At 42.5% G+C, this 20,720-nt stretch overlaps 1 protein-coding gene and 1 long non-coding RNA gene across 4 annotated transcripts in view; one reads left to right on the top strand and one right to left on the bottom strand.

Moving 5' to 3' along the window:
- klf8 (Kruppel like factor 8) overlaps window positions 1-20,720 on the top strand; it is an 85,869-nt gene that overhangs the window by 60,448 nt on the left and 4,701 nt on the right. For 2 of the 3 annotated variants that reach the window (XM_082549932.1, XM_082549934.1), the window contains 3 exons: window positions 10,032-10,283; window positions 10,375-10,609; window positions 20,118-20,229. In XM_082549932.1, coding sequence (XP_082406058.1) covers window positions 10,032-10,283; window positions 10,375-10,609; window positions 20,118-20,229 — 599 coding nt within the window. The remainder of the gene's footprint in view (window positions 1-10,031; window positions 10,284-10,374; window positions 10,610-20,117; window positions 20,230-20,720) is intronic. The other variant, XM_082549933.1, reaches the window with a different exon arrangement.
- Window positions 723-11,251, bottom strand: LOC309716250. The gene is made up of 3 exons (XR_014279395.1): window positions 11,143-11,251; window positions 4,645-4,763; window positions 723-2,026 (listed from the first exon to the last, which is right to left on the bottom strand). It is a non-coding gene; the product is annotated as an uncharacterized lncRNA (long non-coding RNA).

Genomic DNA, 20,720 nt, shown 5'->3' with positions numbered 1-20,720 from the left:
GGAGGGGTTGCAGTTCAGTGCAGATGCAGTCACCTCTGCTGGTGCAGGATGATGATGTCATTGTTGGCAGCCCACTTCCTACAGTGCAGAGCTTCCGGGAAGCAAATACATGACTGGGAGAGGAAGCTCTATGTTAGTCTAAAGTTATCTGGAAACATGTAGGTCATTAAGTGGATTGGCTGGGGTTCAGTATAGTCGCAGTAAATCATGTTGTCTGTGCGTCAAATCGCAGCACATCCTGGCGAGGTCGTCGGAGGGGGTTCAGCTTTCCTGTGAGTTACAGGAGCAGCAGCAGCCAGATTTCTATTTTTTTTTACCTGTCTGCATCAATAAACAGTTAAGACACTGCCTCTTAGTCTACTAGAAAAGATAAAGCAGCATGGGACAAAAGGGATTAATATGAAATGACTTCCACAGATTTTCTCCTTCTCAGACTAAGTTGAGATCAGTTTTTTAGTATCAGCAAACTATTGTTTGTTTATCTTCCCTTTACTTTTTTCTTAACTGAGTGGATTCTGTCACATTTCAAGCCTGCTTATAGAACAAAATGACTGCCCATATGGAAAAGATATATATATATATCTTATAAAGTTTGTATCTGTCTTGTGTGAAACTTGTATGAAAAGCATACAAGAGTGAAAACAGATATAAGATCCCTTGAAAAATTATAAAAATAAAACTTGTATGTTTTGGATACTTCCTAAAACAATATATGAAAGTAATGAGAAAGTGGCCACTTTCATGAGTAAATCATATAGGTTTTTACTATTTCTTTTCCATATGGGTGGGTTTGCATCACAAGTTAAACCCGGAAATCATTCGTATGGTCGGCAATCCACGTCTTTGATTTATCCTCAGGTGTTAAAACCCACCATTAAGGAAAAGAGTTGTGACCAGTTTTAACTTTAAAGTTCAGATAAGTTTAACTCTGAGCCTGCCCACTGCCAGCCTCTGCCCATGTGAACACCATAGCAACTCCAACCAGCTGCTGTTCAAACCTTCTGTTTGTGCCGCTCAGCTGATTAGAAGCAAGCTGGCTTAAAGTGAGCGGAGCTCGTGTCAGACATCATGCACGGATCCACTGGTGCAAGAAGGCCCTGGATAATGAATAGTAGAGTCCAAGAAGGAAGGTGTGAACCTGACAGTTACTATAGTTGAAATGGGCTATGGCAACTTTAACACTGTGTAGCATTTTTGTATCAAGAGTACCCTCTCCAGCTTGAGCCGAGTCTTTAAATTATGTGTTTGACATGAAACGCACGCACCAACTTCAGGTCGCTGGTAGGCAGCCTCGATCAGGGCGACATGCACAACGTTTAATTTTGCCCAAGTTGTTCCAAGCAGCCTCTCACACATAACTTAATACTTTGCATGTGCCTCTGAGATTAAAGAGTAGCCAGCAGACGTCCAAAACTAAAGGCGACGCTTGATGAGGTAATGACATCGTTTCAGTAATGCAGGCGGCGCTGATTTCTTAAATTACTCTGTCGTCATTAGCACTAGTTCAACAGCATCCCCCCTTGTGCTGGTGTAATTAATGACATCTTGTGGACATGTAGAAGTAATTTTTGACGTGTCAGGTGGCTGTCGCGTGCAAGTGCCTGTATAATTAATAGTGGGCTTCTTGCCCTGGGTCAAGCTGCTTGTTTCTCATCTCGCCGCTGTCAACTTGTCATGCTTCTTCTTTAGGTGACAAGCCTTCAGGGTAGGTTATGCTTCATGTAGGCATAGTTTGGATGGCGGGTTGTGTCTAAAGCTGAAAGTGTTGATCGCTGCTCTGAACGGCCGCGCCGGAAGACAAGGGGGGGGGGCTGTCAGAGAGAAGGGTGAGACATGATAATTGTTTTAATATGCTTGTAGATGCGCATATTTTCACATCAAACTTAGATGTTATTTAAACTGGCGAGGGGGCGCAGGGGGGTAAAAAGCGGTGTCAGCAGAGCAAAATATATTCACCTGTTTCCAGTAAAAACAGACTGTTTCCCAGAGTTAAGCCGAGGTGCCACGGGTGCCAGCGTCTTCGCCGCTGAAACAAGAGAGGCAAAAAATGTTTGAGATTTTCCGTTTGTGAAAGTGATGTTGTAGAAGTGTTGGATGGGTTGTGGACTTGACTCGGTTTTGGATTCTTGAGTAAAATAAGCAGGCAAATTTATGTTTTCCCACCCTCAGCTGAGTCTGTCTCACAATGATACTTTTAAACAGCCAGGGATCGAACCACCAACCTCCTGAGCTGCACCTGCTCAAAATGATTTTCAGTAATAATGTTCTGTTTGTAGCGATTGCAACATATTGATCGTAACATAAAAAGATTGCATGCTTTCTTTACCGACTTTAAAAGAAAAACGCTGTAGAGCTATCAGTGATAGCGAGCCGTCAGGAGAGACAGGCCGTGAACTCTGTCAGACTCTGCTGAACTGGTCAGGTTTTATATCTCTGTAACGTGTCTTGCACACCTGGTTCAGGCACATTCTTGCAGTTACAGAGAACCTTGTTGGAAACTTGGAAAAATAAAGTGAATTGTAAAGACAGATTATTGGTAAAGGCTTAAAAAAACTGTCTGCATATGATGAAAGTCTCTGCTGTTATTGTAAAGACGCAGGGAAAGGTTGCTAGAAAGACATTTTTGGGCGTTCCTGCACAATCAGACAGGTTTCGAACAAGACCAGTTATGTAAACACTTCTTTGGAAGTGAAAGCAAAGGTATGCACCATGATAGCAGCACGTGCATTTGCTTCAGAGCTACAGCCACTGAACGCTTTTAGCTGCTTTCCACTAAAGCGGTTTTCAGAGGAACGGTTTATTAATTCATATGAAAGACTCAAAAATAATGGAAACAAGTTTATTATGAACATCCAGAAATGACAATATATGGGTAAAAGAGATATTCTTCACCTTATATTTTATTCTGAATGAGCTGTCTGGTCGAGAACTTATCCTCTGTGGACAACAGCTAATATTTCTGAGCCTCTCGGTAGCATATAATGGATTTCTGGTTCAAGACTTTCTTAAATCAGAGATTATGAATGCAGATCAAATTTTAAAAAGCTTTATCAATGTTAGACAATAACTTAAAAGTTAAGACTGCATTGAAGTCTCTCTTCTGCTCTACATAAAGCCTCATTCTCACAGGCCTAGACTGGTTGACAACGACCCTGGCTACCTCCTGTCATTAGAGAAAAATACGCATTCCCCAACTTATTGGAAGTTGCTGGTGGCCATCATCAGGTGAAATTGATTGCAAAGAGGATGCTGTGTCAATACTGTCATTGCTGCAGATGCCTGCAGTTTGCATGGAAGACGCCAACCAGTCTGCAAACACCATTTACTTCATTTACTTCATTTCAAAGTGTTTGCAGAAGTCGGCATCTTCCGGGCAAACTACGGGAAACTACCCGTTGCAGTCATAGCAACTACTGCAATCACCAGGTTTTTAGTGCTGGACTCTACCGCTTTGCAGCCACTTTTCACACTAGCAACTGCCAGCAACCAGTTGCCAACCAGTTGTGGAATACACACCTTTCAGTAGCAGTCAAGGAGCTACTGACCGGTCTGTAGGCCTGCCTGAGTGAAGCTTTAGCACAGTGACTGCCAGCAAACACTCTCAACTGGTTGGAGAATTTCCCTTGCAGCTGGTGGTTGTCAAGTGGTAGCCAACAGGTCTGTAAGCCTGTGTGACTGATGCCTAAATTATTTAGTCTACAAACAGCAGATTCTGCACATTCTTATGAATAGATCGGTTTAATATGCCGCAGTATTGTGTAGTATACTTTTCCCTCATGTCTGATTGTTTTCAATCAGAGATGCAAGCTTAACATTTTCTGTGGCTTGACATACGACTTGATGAACCTGAATCTTTGTACTGAAGCACCTGCTAATTGGAAAGCTAGTAGAATGCTAATGATACTTCTGAGGCTTTATTTACAACAGCTGTAGCAGAAAGACCAGCTTATTATGCCTACACATGGCAAAATCACGTACAATAGCAGCATTAATTATGAGACGAATGCTGTTTGCAACAGATGCATAATTAGTTATTGTGGCTTTTAATTGGGTTTCTCTGATCACCTTCACACATTTCCTTTTATGACTTAACCAAAAAGCTGCGAGATGTCATGGTTTACACTGTGAGCGTGTCTGAAGTTGGATTTTTCTTGCTGTGCACATTTATGCACACCTGTGCTGCGAGCTTTATAGGCAGGCTGTCCTGTGTAGGTGTATGAGGTGAACAAGTTACTAAGCACCCAGGATATCAACACTGGCAACTCCTAATAGGTAACATTAGACTGAGAGTCAACACTGACTGTGGCTAAGACTGAGCTGTGCTAGTATCAGCCTGCTAACAGGTGGGTGAAGCAGAGAGAGAGAAGCAGAAGGGAGTGTGCTTTAATCCAGGGTGGGGGCACTTGGTGTTGCACTGGGTGGGTAAGGATTTAAGGGGTGGAGCTGCAAAGCTGTGCCTGTGGTTAATGTCTTCCCCAGCTGTTGTTTATTCTCTCCATGTCCATATCTGACTTCACACTTCATATACTCAAGTGTGCAAACACACACAAATGGAAATGGCTGTCTGCAAGTGCCTAAACATATAAATTCTGTACACACAGGCACTGGAAATCACAACGAATCCACGCCAGATATGCCTCTTACTTAATTTCTGCTCGCTCCTTCTGTTTTTCCTCCATTTCCATCTCCGTCCTCTGTTCTCTCCGCTCGTATATAAGCAGTCACCGTGTGTCTGTCTCGCCTCGGGACCTATTGATTTCTTCCTGTTAGAAAAAAGACAACATTTAAACATCAGACTTAGAGGCCTCAGAGGAGCTAGCTTTGTTGTTTCTTTCCCTCTGTGTGTGCTCTGTGTGTTCTGTTGTTTTCTTTTCACCACAGCAGATCGTGTTCCCCACCGATGACCAGCGCAGGTGCAGCACGGGTAGTGTTACAAAGTCACCATCGGTCTCCTTTTTCACCATTTGGAAAATAACATTTTCCACAACAACCCAGGAACTTAAAGTCTTTGTAAGCTGATATTGATACTAGTGTTTAAAGCATAAACTGTATAAAAAAGATGGGTGGATTTGACTGAAAAACCAAGGGGCTCTGACTCCAATGTGGTAGCGCTTGTAAATCACAAAGTGGGCCTGCTGTAAAGCAAACGGCGTCTTTATCGTCCTTTTTGACTCTAATGGGGACCGTAATTCAAAAAGGAACATTGTGTTGTAATAAATATGACTTGAAACTAAAACTAATGACCATAAACTCATCAGGAACGTGTTTACTGAGGCCACAGATCAGCGACCCGAGGGCCATTTTCTTGTAGACAGTTTTATAGATGGGCTTTCTTCTGCACTTAGTTTCACACTGCTGGCCAAGGTAACTTTACTATTCAGACATCCTTTTTATACAGTCGATGTTATAAAGTGATATTTAGCCTGACAGTTGGTGCTGATACCAGTCCATATTCTTTTGTTTATTGGGTTTTAGTTATTTCCCCTCTTTCTGTCAGGTGAGATGGCTTTAGTTTAAAAAACAAGTTTTAACGTCAGCTGTTGGCAACATTCAACCTTTAACAAGCACCTAACATAACCGACGAATATCAACCACTAAATACGGAGTTATTACTTTCTCATAAGCTGACATCAATCAACAAGATAGCTGATACCAATATTTGATACTACTTGCGAACGACTTAAAAACTCTCCAGATTATAAAATTGGAGCAAAAACAGTGACTTTGAGCGAGGATGCGCTCTCTGTATCAAAGGCAGTTTCTCAGTGCGACTTTGTGCGACTTTGTTATAGAGGGCTGTCACAGTTTACCCCACTTGTCATGTAACTTGACATCAATAAATTATGTGGCTGCTGACAGTCGAGCATGATCGGCCTGTCAGGAGTCTACCTCTCATGTTTAGCGTCACCTGTTAGCTCTTTGTTAGACAGCCAGAAAGTGTGCTTTTCATTTGATCGAGTTGGTAAATAATTCCCTGCTTGTGTACTCAAAAATATCGCCACGCAGTGTCCTCTCTGAACACATGAGGTTACTTATAGCCGAGCTGCATTGCAGCTGCAAATCGCTCATTATTTGATCTGTATGAAGCCGGGATTAAAGTCCTCTGGACATTTTACATCTTCTTCTCTCTGCCGGGCTTCCTACACCACTACAGCTGCTCCCCACTTTCATTCAAGTTAGAGATCACATGAATTAATTGCACGGCGAACACTGTGTGACCCATTTTATGATGGAGCAGATGAACTGAGAAGTGTAGGGTGTGTGTGTGTGTGGGGGGGGGGGGGAGCTCCACTGCTACAGTAAAGGTTTTTCCGTGTATCGTTCTGACATGTCGGGTTCACTTTTTAAAGGCTTGCAGCTTTGTGTGGCAGATTGTTGCCATCGTGTCATTTTAACGACCTCGTGCAGAGATCTAGAGGAAGCTGCCTAGATTCTTTAAGCCATCATTTATTCATATTTACATGCAATTCATGCTGGAAATATTCGGACAGTCGCACGGTGTTTGTAATTTTGCAGCCATCGCAATAGATTTTAGCAGCCCGAAAGTTTATGAAGGAAGATGATTCTTAGTAAATCTCCTGATCTCAGTCCAGTGGAGCATTACTGAGGGAGGGAAGGAAGACTCCAGGCAGAAGGGCATTTCCTGCACGCACTTATAAACATTAACATTTTATTTCGATCGCAGTTTTGAATTTAAACTGAAAGTGAGGTGTTCAGTTTCGGCTTAATTGATACTTTACAAATTTTTTGTGGTGGCATACGGAGCTCAAATTGTGCCAGTGTCCAAACACAAACTGTTTCTGCTGTTCATTCCCTTAAAAAAATAAAAAAGGTCGAGCTTCAGACATTTCAGAAAAACTGTCCTGAAATCCTGACTTGCAGAAATGATGTCCTTCAGATTTTCTGTTTTTAAAAGTCTATCAGCTCTTCACTATTTGCAAACATCAATGGTATTTGAAAATACTACTGGGTGATTGATCCATACTATAATATACTGATGCTGTATTATGAAACCTGGCTGTGTTATTATCGATAATATGCATTCTCTGCAACTGAATATCAGTTTCTGACCGAAGGATTGAAAGATCATTTTTGACTTTTATAGTAAAAACACCAAGAGCTTAAACCAAAGCCGATGGCAAAGTGTGGCTTAAAAACTTTTAAATAGGAGAATAGTTTATACATTTAATCAAGGACATTTATTGGGGGAAACAAAGCCACCGCTTTGACGCAGAGCGGGATATTAAATTGTGAGGAAAGAGCTCTTTTACATCCTCGCTCTTAAGCTAATCACTCTGTCTTCATAGAAAGTGTTTCTTCCTTTTTGGCCCCTCTTTCTTCCCTTCCATCTCCCTTCCTCTGAGATCAGAGCTCGCGGGCATCCGGAGGGGGTTTTATTTTCTTTTTCTGTCTCTTTTTTTTTATATTGGACTTCAGCCTTTCAGTCTCTTCTTTTGAGGATTTCGCACAGAGTTGTGGGTTTAATCTGAGCAGCTGTGAAAAGAGGAAAAGTGGAGGGGAGAGGAAAATCGAAAAGAAGAAGGGGGGAAAAAAAAGAGCGAGTGGGTAGAAATGAAGCCAGTGAGGGATGAAAGGGTGAGGTGGTGAAGAAAAACAAGGGTGTGGTTGATGTAAAGAGCGAGAGATGCTGGAAGGAGAGGAGGGATGTGACAGACAGAGAGAGAGAGAGAGAGAAAGGTGAAAGGGGTGTGGTCGTGATAGAGAGAGCGAAAAGAAAGGAGTGAGGAGAGGCGGGGCTGAAGCAATGGAAAGACGAGTGGACCGGGAGGGAAATGGAAGGGAGTTGGTGGTGGGTGGGGAACGAGTGGAAAAACATGGAGTCAGCTGATGGCTCCCAGTTTCCATGGCAACGCTTGGCCTTTCCCACCCACTCTCTTTCTCTCTCTTTCTCCTGTCTCGTTCTGTGCCTCACCCACTCCCTCACTTCTTTCACACTTCATTTTCTTTTCAGTTTTTTTCCCTTTTTTTAAAGACCGTCTCAGTATAATCACGTTACAGCCCAGCTTCTCTTCGCCCATCTCCTCTCTTTTTTTTGTCCTACCTTCTCATCTTCTCTCTCCTTTCTTTTTCCTATTTGCCTATAAAGTGCTCCTTAAATCCCTCCTCACCTAAGCCGAGTTTCACGCAGGTGCGGCATGTTCCTTTCCTTTCCTTTCCTTTCCTTTCCTCGCTCATTACTTTGTTTTGTTTTTTTGCTTGTTCAAGCCCACTGCATTAGACCACAGTGTAGAAGGTGAGCATTGATATGGATTAACCATTGCAAATCGTATCTACAAACAAAAATCAAGACCCTAATCTATTTTAAATCTTCACGTGTCCTGTAATGCTGTAAAAAGGGGGGAAAAAGCAGAACAACAGGTTTGCTCTGTTGTAACTCTGGCTATTTGGACATGACGCTCACCGACGGGAAAGTTGTTTACCACTTATATTTGTGCCGATGCCACTGCCACAGCCTCCAGCTGAACTGTGTGACCCGATGAAAGGGCGTAGCAGAGTCTCCACCCTCTCCTCCTCACCCAGAGCCAAACTGTGCTCAGCTGAACTGGACGGAGGCCAACTCCCGGACTGGAGGCTCGCTGCTGCTCCCTCTCGCTCCAGTTCTCCCGTGTCTCTTTCACTCTTCCTGTGTCTTTTTTTTTTTTTTTTTAACTCTCTCCCTCTCACACAGTACCAGTCTCTCTCTGTACCCATGCAGCCCTTCCCTCTCTTCTGTCTCCCTCACTTTCTCCTCCGCCCCCCCACCCAGTGTACCACACTGCAGCCATTGTTCCCTGTGCTTTCGAGCTGCATGGCAGCCGAGTCCTGGCTTGCTGTAGATGCAAAGGGACAATATGAAAAACCACAATGCCTGTTATAAGAAAGCATTTTCCTTTGCATGAAGCATTTCTTCAAAGCAAACCTTAACCAATCGCTGTCTGTCTTCATTCACTGAAGAATGAGGTCAGGCCATGAAAGATGTATGCCCAAAGGGTTGAGGAGGTTGCAGAAGCATCTCTCATTCCATAATTTTCTTTTAATTATATTTTAAATTCTTCTCCTATGGCTGACGCGTCTAACTACTACAGTACCCACGAGTCTCAGCATCATTCGTTATGTATCAAGCCTGTGATAAAAGTATACCATCATATTTCCTAATATGATCCTGGCATTGCGTTTGAGTCGGAGAATGAATTGTTCTACTCTTGTGAATATTGATGAAAGTGCACACTTTGGTTTTTCCTGGTGAAATTTGGTGAATGTTTTACACAAAAATTGATAGCATTTGTTATTTGAGTTATTTGTTATTTGCACATTGGATGATGGTCCTGATGACAACCAGCAGTGTTTCTCTTCCATCCTCCCCAGTATTTTACACCTTATCTGCTCACAAATATATGCATTAATGGTGTTCTTTGCCATGACCATGTAACACACAGAGTGACTGCAAAGCAGAGAGAGATACAAAGATTCAAGGTCACCTGTTGTATTCATAACCAGCGCTGTATTTGCATGGACTCTAGTAGAGTAGCTTTGCATGATTCGATTCAGAATAATCTCCAGTAATCTTACAGCTTGATGGGCCTTGATGTAGCCACTGCCTCAGTTCTCTCTTTCAGGCTCTTAAGCTACTTGTTTTTGATTTTTGCCCCAAACAACAGTAAAAATGAGCATCTACCATTGTATCAGTGTGTAATATTAGGTCCCTGTTTAACTACTGTTTCCTCTGCTGTTGTGTTCATTACTGTGGGTTGTTTGGCTCCTGCTGACTTTTTAAACAATAAACCAGCATGCATTAGCATTTTTCTTTTTTGGCATGCTACACATAACTATGATTACTGCTTCTAATTAATATATCAGATCGCTCTCCTTTGAGAATAAAAATCTAATTATGTTGAGGATATAAGTTGCCAGGTTTAGAGTAAAATCTGGAATAAAACCAGTCAACTTTAGTTTGCTGAAGCTGAGTTATCGCTTTGTCCTTTTCTTTCTAACCTTTTCTTATATCTTCTTGTCCACCGTGTTCTCTCTAGCAGGCAGATATAGGTGATGACGGCTCACAGCCGAAAGACCTGAAGGTGAAGAAGGAGTGCAAGACAGAGCCCTCCTCGCCTCATCCGAGCCCCACTGAGGACCAGACTGAGCCCGTTGACCTTTCGCTCAACAAACCTCGCTCCGCTTCGACAACGAGCACCACAGTCAACCCAGCTCCCAGCAGCGCTGTGACCCAGCCCAGCCTGTCAGCCACACCTGTCCCCTCTGCGGTGCAATCGATAGGCTCCATGGTAACTATAAACTCCTACCTTCTGTGGATTTAGAAGTGTAAAGCGCAGTAGAGTTACAACCACTCATTTTCATCGCTTCTTTTCTCTCCAGGTCCTCTCTCCAGGATCCATCTTAGCCACGCAGGGCGCTGGAGGCCAGCAGATTCTCCACGTTATCCATACAATCCCCTCAGTGACCATGCCCAGCAAGGTGGGTCAGCTGCAGACCATCCCTGTGGTGGTGCAGTCGCTGCCTGTTGTCTACACCACCATGCCTACTGACGGTGTCGCCACAGCAGCCATTACGGTGCCGCTGATAGGCAGTGATGGGCGCTCCGAAGGATCTGGTGAGTGTACAGTCATAAGCTCCAAGGGGGCAACACCAGTGCAGTATCCGGTTGTTCAGTCTGACGTCACTAGCCGTGTCTGGGTCTAAACTCCGCTGCAGGTCCATATATCAAACGATCACTGTGGCATTACTGAGAGTTGAAAAACTGTCTAAAGTCTTTCATCTTTAATAAAATGATCAGCGTTCTGCTCTACCAGGTGTAACAATTGAGTTTAACATCCAGGCATCCATGAAAACGGAATTTATGACATTTAACGGAGTTAGAAGTTAGCATGAAGTTAGCTCGCTAGCTTCTATCTAAATACAATATAGCATGTCCTGACTGCTGGGTTTTGGAAACAAATTAAAACGTACAGCTCTGTTATCACTTCCAGCATAAATGAAGACAGAAAACTAAACAGCAGTGACGTTTGTAGGGTTACTGAAGTTGGGCTAGCTGGTATATAATGATGTGCTACGTGACCGCTAGCGACACAGCTATGTTAGCATAATATAAACAAGCTAACTTTTTTTCCACTCGATAAAAGTTACCGTGAGTGTTCTCGGTGGTCAGGAACAAATGTAATCGCATGGCAGGATGCTGTAAAAGGACCAAACTTCAGCCAGGAGAACAACTGAGATAATCCATCCACAATACGAGGTTAGTCATTCATATACTGCTGCATGGGCTGGGCTGTAGTTACATCCTAAGGTTTTAAAAACTGAGCTTAAATAAATGATTAGCGGTAATAAAAGCCGAGGGAGGTCAACAGTGATCACTGACTGTTTTAGGAGCTTTTTGAGATCAAATAGAAGAAAATACATAACATTAAACATGTTAACAACACAAAAGCCATATTAAACGCAGACTACTTTAGACCCGGAAGTAGGATTCGTCGCGTCATCACTGAACAACCGGATAGCTTCTGCTTTTAGCAACAATTGTCTGTTTCATATAGACCACTTTCAGTCTTCAGTTGCCTAAATATCCAGACTTTGTACTAAATAAGATTTATAAATACAGTATATCAGTCAACATGAGCTCGCTCATTGACAGCTCTGTGTGATAATGTCAGCTGACAGGGTTTGCTAATGTTTGCACTTGTCGTTTGGCTTAGTTAGCAAGGTGCATCTGCAATCACTGCAACATGCATTTCCACTGCATTAAACGTCGTGCCTTAAAACAATATATACATTCGAAAGTGCAGCTGGATGAGGAATAGAAACCAAACTTGAACCTATAGGCTGGAGTCGAGGGGAATTCACTCCGTTTCGGAGGCAGGCTCAAGGGGACATTAGAGGAACTGCAGTTTTTGGTTAGGCTTCTTTTTTTAACCCCATATTCACTGTTCTTGGGTTGGATAGACTGGTTGGTCTAACCAGTCAGGAGCCAGTGATGTAGTTCAACATGAGGCAATAACCAGCCTGCATAGCCCGTGTTGATCTAACACAGGTTTGGTGCAATCTTGGAGATTTTGTTTTCTTGCTCTTGCAAAAGAATCATGACATCACCTTTCTTAACATTAAAATAAAACTTTGCTTTGCATACTCAAATTTAGCACCGTGCTAAATATTGGCCAATGTATTCTACTGGATCTAAGAGTCTTATGTTGGTTTTTTTTGTGTTTGTTTTTTAAGGAGCTGTACAGTCATGAAGCAAAGGTTGAGTTCTTACATGAAACCACACAAATAACCTCTGAATCCAGGATATTATTTAAAGGTGCAGTCTCAGAAACTTAGAATTAAACCTTTAAGAATACAAAGGAGCAGGCACTGCTTTGTAGAGCCACCATGTTGACTTGCCATCTTGATTTACATCCCTCCACCTCCCTCCACTAAGATAAGGATCATACCTATTTTTTTTATCAGCCCTTCACCAAGTAAGTGAAAGGAAATTTGAAAACTGCAAAAACTGCAATAATTCTGTTATTAATGCTTGTAGTTTTGCATTTTGGCTGTTATGAGAAGCAGACTAAATCATGCGTTTAAACGGGGGTAGGAAGATGTTTTACTTTGCAGTGACAGAGCATTTTAGAACCTCTTTCTTTCTTTAATGTGCCATGTTGAAACAGGATGTTAAGAAGGAACGTGGCACCGCGAATGTTTATTTAATATGTCGCAATATCTGTAATGAAAATACTTGTAATTTGAGATGAGCGGTAGACCTCTCCTCTTTAATGTCAGTCTTCCTCTTTTGACTGTCACGCCTGACGTTGCATGGTTCTGTCACCGCTGCTTAAACTGTCATTTATGGAGGTGGGGGGGGGATCTCAGTCTCAGTGGAACACAGCGTTTCTCCCAAAGGAGCTGGTGTCTGTTTGTGGTTGGTGATATGTTTGATTTGCCTTCTGTCTGCCTGTCTATCTTTGTCATTCTGGAAATTCTCCATATGTGCCAGATGATTGATGGCGTCGTCTAAATGTGGAAAACTGCAGAGAGAATTGTTACATATGTTGCAGAGAAGTGGCTAAAATTCTTCAGTGAGCCTCTGAGCAGCTGATTTTCTCATATTCTGTAATGTAAAAAGCCAAGAATGCCCCACTAAAATAGTCATGTACAAGCTGACTACTTAGCATTTGTCTGGACTGTTATTAGTCAGCAGTGTCTTAACCTCCCAAGTGTTCCTGTCGGTTTTCACTAAACAACAGCAAATGTCTGTCAATCCCTGTGTCCACACGACCGGACGCTCGACATTTGCCCAGGCAAGCAGGCAAAATAGACCTCCGCCCCTTTAACTGCAGTCGAGTCCCTGGGCAAAGTCGGCAGAGTTCACCTGGACTCTGATTCACAACAACACAGTCTGGACTGAGGAATGTAAACGAGGCAGGCGGTGAATCTCAGAAGAGTCTGCAGCACACAGACTGGCCTGAAGATGCTCTCAGACTGTTACTCATCCATGCCAGGAGCTGTTGTGTGTTTGTGTTTTGATTAACGTTTTTGACCTTTTCCCAGTTTGTCTCAAACCCCTTTTAGAAAATACAAAATACCCAATACATTAAGTAATATGACCGTAAATGCTCTAGCAATGTTAAAAGATAAGATTGATGTTTATTTTTTAATTAGCATTTAATCAGCATTTATTTATTTATATTTGTTCTAATCTCTGTGTTTGTTTTTGTTTGCATGAAGCACCTCGCGTCTGCAACAGCAGCAGTTTCATGACTGAAGGCAACTACTTTGTTTATTATTTGCGGCGTCAGTCAAGCAACAGGCAGAAAGTTAAACACGAGGCACGCCGAATGGCTGCTCGCTCGTTTGCGTTCTGAAGTGCAAACTCGTAGAGGAACGAGAAAGAAAGTACAGATAGACACAAGTCAGGAGGAAATAAACTGAAGTATACTGTAATCAAATGAAGTGTGAGGGTAACTAAAGCTACACTGTGTTCAAATGGATTCAGAAAATACGAATAAATGATGATATGACATAAAAAAATGTGTGCAAAAAAAATGAATTCTACACAACAACTTAGGTTACTTTTAATAAACAAATCAGTGCTTACCATTATATGTTACATTGTTTTTAATCATTTAAATTTTTATTTAATATATTGAACAGTTATTGTTTTTGTTTAATATTGATTTTGGCAGCTTTGGTCCTCCGTACATACAGTATGTTACATAATTACAGGTCACATTGTGCTGACTTGCACAATATTATTGCACAGTAGACGGGAAATAGTTTTCTTTATGAACATAATACTAATTTAGGGCAGTATTGTGGCACGGTGTCAGAGTGGTTAGCACTGTTGACTGATAGCAAGAAGGTCCTGGGTTTGAATCCGATCTGATGGGCTTGGGTTCTCTGCGAGTGCTCTGGCTTCCTTTCACAGTCCAAACACACGCAGTCAGTCGGGTGATTATTATAAAAGCATAAATGAGCCGACACACCTCTCAGAGTCCACGCTTTGTAAGTTTTGCCTGTAGACTCTATGCTCTCGTCACAGCATCCATCAAACACATATCCTACTGTCGCTCTGCTAAGACACGCATTGTTTACTTGCTCGCACAGAAAGCTGTTGTGTAGTGGATGGGGATCACAGGGCTGGAGGGCAGAGGCGGAGAGTAAAAAAGTTAAAGTTGAATGAATGTTTTTCTGAAGTTTTCTTATGTTTTTTGCTTGATGCTCAAAAGTAACCAGTCATCCTCCTCTGGTTAAAAGATGTAGTTTTGTTGTTTTGTATTTACGTGTCTAGCTCTGTTGATTTTTACGTCCTGTTTGGTGTCTTCGTGGGGAGTTTTTGATGCTGCACACAGCAAACTTCAGAAACTCAGGATGTATCTATATTTGAAATTCCAGCCTGAGGGCTGTCATGTGTATGCTTACTGCTATTGAAGGTAACCGTGATAGTTGTTTTGGTTCTGATACTGACTCTCTCTACATCTGCCTTTATTCCTATTTTGAGCTAAATTCATTTGCCAAGAAGAGACAAGACGCACCTTACTGATAACATTTTTCTTTTTTTCTTTTTTTTTGGTTGGCTGTTTTTTTTCCAAAGAGTCTTTGTTTAAACTTCTTTTAAACGGGTACAGAAATTCTAATATTGTGACAGCCCCTCCAAAAATTAGATATAGGGTTAGCCTAAGGGGTTTGGGGTTGGAGAAGTATTATTTCAGTCCACCCCTGCTCCTTTATTACCTTTCTATTAGATCAAGTAGAACAGAATTCAGTGAAGTAATAACAAGCCCTTTTGTAATTTTTGCTGCCATTGTAACAAAGCTGCTGGTTTGGTGACAGCACAATATCTGATATCCTTTTTCTTTGATTTGTTGTCCTTTAAAAACCGCGATAACTGGGCACGTAAATCCTAACCTCTTGGAAAATGATGTAAATTCAGTGCACATGCCGCGTGCCAGTAGGTCAAACTAATTAGTCATCATGAAGGCCCTCTTTCTCTCCAAATAAACTGCCCACCTCTCCATAACTCATTGCCTATCTGTTTACAATTGGTATTCCTGTCAGTGAGTAATGTGCTGACATAACATCATGTTTCATGTTGACTTGCAGTCTTTCTGTATTGAAGATTAACTTTAGATCAGGCTTGTTTCTGCAGTGCTGCCCTGGTTGCCACACCTAACAGTGATGCTGCGGTGAAATTACTTAACCTGGTGATCTATATGTCTGTCTGGGGTCAGAGTTTTATTTTGTGATTTGATTGTACTTTTCATTTGACTTCAGTAAAGGAGCAAAAGCACTTTAACGACAGGTTAAGATGCAAGATACTGAGGCAACACTAAGGACTGTGTAATCCACACAATATGATGTACTTAAAACTAGAAATGATCGCAAATGTTGGTAGTATGAAATGTAGGGCGACCGTGGCTCAGGCAAGCGCATCTGTAACCGGAAGGTCGCCGGTTCGATCCCCAGGCTATCTGTCCTGGTTGTTGTGTCCTTGGGCAAGACACTTTACCCTACCGCCTACTGGTGTTGGTCAGAGGGGCCGATGGCGCGATATGGCAGCCTCGCTTCTGTCAGTCTGCCCCAGGGCAGCTGTGGCTACAACCGTAGCTGCCTCCACCAGTGTGTGAATGTGAGAGTGAATGAATAGAGATTGACAGACCACGTGACTTTCGCGCATTGCATGCCGGGAACTCGTGGCAAAACAATCCAAGTACCGCATCAAATGCAAGCATTTGCAGCACCGCAAAACGTTCATTCTTCGGTTCCAATAAATTCTTGCTTTTTCTTTGCCCCCCAAAAAAGGAATGTACAAAACGAAGGAGAACAATGCCGGTCCGTACAAAGACAGACTTGATGAAAAGTCAAAGAAAAGATACGAGGAAAAAAATCAAAGGAGTGAAAGGGTCAGACCCTTACGAGCACACAGAGTGGACAAAATATGTTAGCGTGCTGCCCAACTTTCACCACGCTCATATTTATAATTATACGGTTCTTGGAGTGAGTGCATACACTCATGAAGTTTAGTAACTTCAGGTCACTGCAACAAGCCCAGGTACAGTTTACCAACGGATGGGTACAGGACCTTGAAATGCACAGAGTAGAACGAAAAACCATCGTACGTATCATAAGTTTACCAGTCTCACAAATCGTCTTCATAAATACACATTCGTTAACCGTTTATTAATAGGACCTTTGAGCTCAACGATAATTAATTAGTAGTGGAAATAATTTCTGGTAGCATCACAGAAATGCAGCAGTGACAATAATACTGTATGCTGTAATCGTACTGGGCAATTAGTGATACAAAACAACTGTTTTACCCTGTGAATAAAAGTATATGTTTTTGTCAATGTACCATGGTAATAAATGAAGCGAAACGCAATGTTGTGTCAGGACAATCCATTATTTATGCACAATAAACAAAGGAGCATAGCGCGACAATTTCTGTTCAGCGCCAGACTTGCTTGTAACCTATATCACCAATTATGTTATGAAAATGACGTATTAACTACAACAGCAGACTGACCTTTGTGTAAATGCTTGGAGCAGACTAACCTGTGAGCTGGAGTGTTCTGGGATGTTATATTTGGTCTTTGAATGGCTGCAATCCAGGCCATCCGTCGGCTCTTTGTTACTTCGGAAACACGGCTCGAACAATTTCTCTCCAACGACGTAATCTGATAACAACCGATCTCTTTACCCGTCGGCTTCCCGTGGCTGTCATGCGACCGGCTATTGCAGTTTATAATACAACAGCTTCTTGCCATTTTTTTGTGTTTCTTTTTATCGCTGTGTGACTGATTTCAATTGAAAGCCTGCGTGCGCTAGTACCTCTTGCCACAAGTTCCCAGAATTCTTTGCGGTTTTACCCCTGAATGACGTCACATTTTCAATCTCTATAGTGGAATTGTAAAGTGCTTTGGGTGCCTTGAAAAGCGCTATATAAATGCAATCCATTATTATTATTATTAGAGATATTTGTGGTTGGTCTGTTAATTCTTTGGTGTAACAATGCTTCTTGACAATAAATCTTATAATGTTGGAAAGCCATTCATATCTGTTTTAATGGTGTCACATTCAAAATGGGTTGAGCAGCAAAGTTGAGTATGTGAGTTACACTCATACATCCTTTTCTTCAACTAGCATTGCCACAAGTCAGCCAGTGTGGTTGTGTTGGCAGCAGAATAAGACGATTGGCAAGGGCAGAGAAGATTTGGCTAGTTTTTCATGGATGCAGCGCACATACTCTCAACTCTGCTGCTCAACCCACAAATACATGTTCTTTAGAAATAAACAAGCTTTTCAATGGTATAAGATTCATTGCCAAAAAACATTGTTACAGCAAGGTAAAGACCCTACAATAATACAGAGAAAAGCCAACAATCACATGACCCCCCTATGAGCAAGCATAGTGCTTGTACAAATGCAGAGTGGTGTATAAACAGATGGTGAGTGAAAAAGGTTAGTGGAGAAGGAACACTCAATGCCTTCTATGCCTATTGCAGTGTAACTAACGCAGGATTCGGCGTTACCTGATCCAGCCCTAACTACAACAGCCGTAACAGAGGAGGGGCCTGGAAGTTGAAGGCTCTGCCTCCCATTATACTTTTCCTAGGAACTACAAGTAAACCTGCAGTCTGAGAACAAAGTGCTCTATTAGGGCGATATGGTCCTATGGGGTCTTTCAGACAAGCCTGATTATTCAGGACCTTATATGTGAGTAGAAGGAGATATGTGTAAATTGGACTCTGGATTAAACAGGGAGCTGATGAAAAGAAGCCAATATGGGGCAAAAAAAGCTCTCTCTCTCATTCTAATCCCTGCTTTGATGGTGTTGATGGAGCAGTTTCCAGTTAACAGTTTGTTCACTGCTCAAAACATCCTCTAAACAATCTAAAGTCATCAATCAAGTGAGCGAGTGAGTGGATAACTGAAGTCGTAGTTATCCTGTAAACCTGTTTTCTGTGTACGTTTCACATCCCTGCGCTGAGAGGAAACAAAGAGCGTAGTTGTGAGCACGACGAGGGGAGCGAGCAGACAACACGGAAACTTGGATTTCTTTTTTTTTCTTCTTCCATGCGAAGCGAACGAGCAGCAGACAGCTGACATTGGCAGCTCACGCGCCGAGTCGTCGAGTGGGAGGAAAAGGAGAAGGAGGCTAGATAGGTGGGCGCACAGCGAAGGCAGCGAGGTGAGGCGGAGAGGTGGTGGTAGCGGGGAGGGGGGGCGGTCGGGTGAGGAAGCACGAGGAGGGTCAAAAGGAGAGGAGATGGGTCGTTCTGCCTTTGAAAGAGGAAGGCAGCAGAGGAGGGTGGGGGTGGCTTTATTGTCTCCAGAGACAAAGAGCACCACTTTTTTTTTTTCTTTTTTGGTGCATGACCCTCCCCACACCACCACTGCCCCACACACACACACACACACACACACACACACACACACACACACACACACACACACACATTCATACAGATATATATACACACTCCACCCAAATTCCTTGCGTCACCCTTCCAACCACCCCACCCCTTCTTGCTCTCTCCGGGCTGGGTGGACTTTGAACAGTGTGGCTGCCACATTCCTGCACAAAGAGGAGGAGGAGGAGGAGGAGGAGGAGAAGGGGGGGGGGGGGGGGGCACTTTGAGATCTAACAATTAATCGACCCAGCCTGATTTCATTGAAGGTGCATTAAAAATCAAAATCATACATATATAAAGTTCTCTGTGTCCAGTCTGGTGGCGTTTAGGTAGCATCTGGTCTCTTGTAAAGCTTTGTTTTTCTTTTTAGGCCATGAAACTAACACATCAGATAACAAGAAACTGCAATAATCTCCTTTTATACAATGACTTTTCTGATGTGGCGGTGTGACGAGGCCATCCTCCCTTTACATATTAGCTGATGAGGACATGAATTTACACTTCCAGAGCCAAACGAGCAGCTGGAAATGTCTTGAGAGTGGTTAACTCTCCGTAATCAAGAATTCAAAAGCAGGACCTTCGGTTTAAAATCTAAACGTCTTCCTTCCTTTTGTGAGAATTTCGAACAGCTTGCCAATCCTCGAGGACGCGCGCCGAAGCTTTCCGATAGCTCTGGGAAATTTGTCTTTCACTTAATTGCTAATTAGCATTGTCTGTGAGTTCAGCTTTTTTTTCTTCCCATTAACAGCTGTTCACATCATCTTCCTCCTGCTGTGACATTGTAAAAGGTTGTTGAAACTGAAAGTAAAAGACAACCACTGGAAGATGCTTCTTTTAATAGAAACTGGAGGCTAAAACAGGCATTTTGAGAAAGATGGAGAAAACAAGCAGACATGCAGAGGAATCCAGCGTGGGGTTTGGCCTCAGATTTGATCCATTTTGCAGCCATGCAGACCACACCTAATCCTACACACACACTTGGAGCAAGCCTTTGTCTTGCTAAGTTGCTGGAAACCAGACATTGCTGTTAAGAAGTTATTAACCCCCTGCTGTTCTATTCTCTCCGTTTCCACCCCCTACCCCCAACTTCTTTTTTTTCCTCCTCCCTCTCAATTCCATGGCCCCACAATTTTCCTTCATCTGTTTCTACCACTCTATGTCCTTCTATTCACTCTTTACACCCATCTTCCTTTCATCCTTTCCTCCCCGCAGTTCGGATCAAGCCAGGTTCAACATCTCCAGTGGAATATCAAAGTGAAAGCGATGCAGAGAGCGGTACAGAGTCTGGATCGGCTTCCATCAGCGCCCAGAGCCTTGATGCGGGGTGAGTCTTCGATGCAGATGGACGCATCAAGCACAATGTATTTAGCCACACCTGTAAAATCTTACGTGCAATCAATAAATATAAAAAAAATGAAAGATGCATTCATGAAATGTTGAATGCAGGTCTTCAGACACAGTCACCCTGGTGCCCCATTATTTGGAAATGCTCAGAGCCCAGTATGAACGATTATATTTTCTAGATCTAAGGTTTCAAAAGCTGATAACCACAACAATGAACAATTAAGGATACAAAACTAGATATCAGCAGCAATTAAAATGTGATGCATTGACAGGAAAGTGGAGATAGCTCAGGGATCCTGACAGTACGCTTAAGAGTGCAGCCAACATTTTGTCTTTAACAATAAGCCAGTCAAAGCCCTGAGTTCTCCTCTAGCGAGTGGAGAGCTTGTACTTGAGAAAGGAAGTAGAGCATATTGAAACGTTATTGAATGGCCATAGTCTCAGTTCAGAACAGGAAATGGTTATCTCGCA

This window comes from Aulonocara stuartgranti, assembly GCF_965226115.1.
Source record: "Aulonocara stuartgranti genome assembly, chromosome: 10".
NCBI classification, from domain to species: Eukaryota; Metazoa; Chordata; class Actinopteri; order Cichliformes; family Cichlidae; genus Aulonocara; species Aulonocara stuartgranti.
Note: the sequence above shows the minus strand (reverse complement) of the source record. Positions and strands in the feature narration are given on the sequence as shown.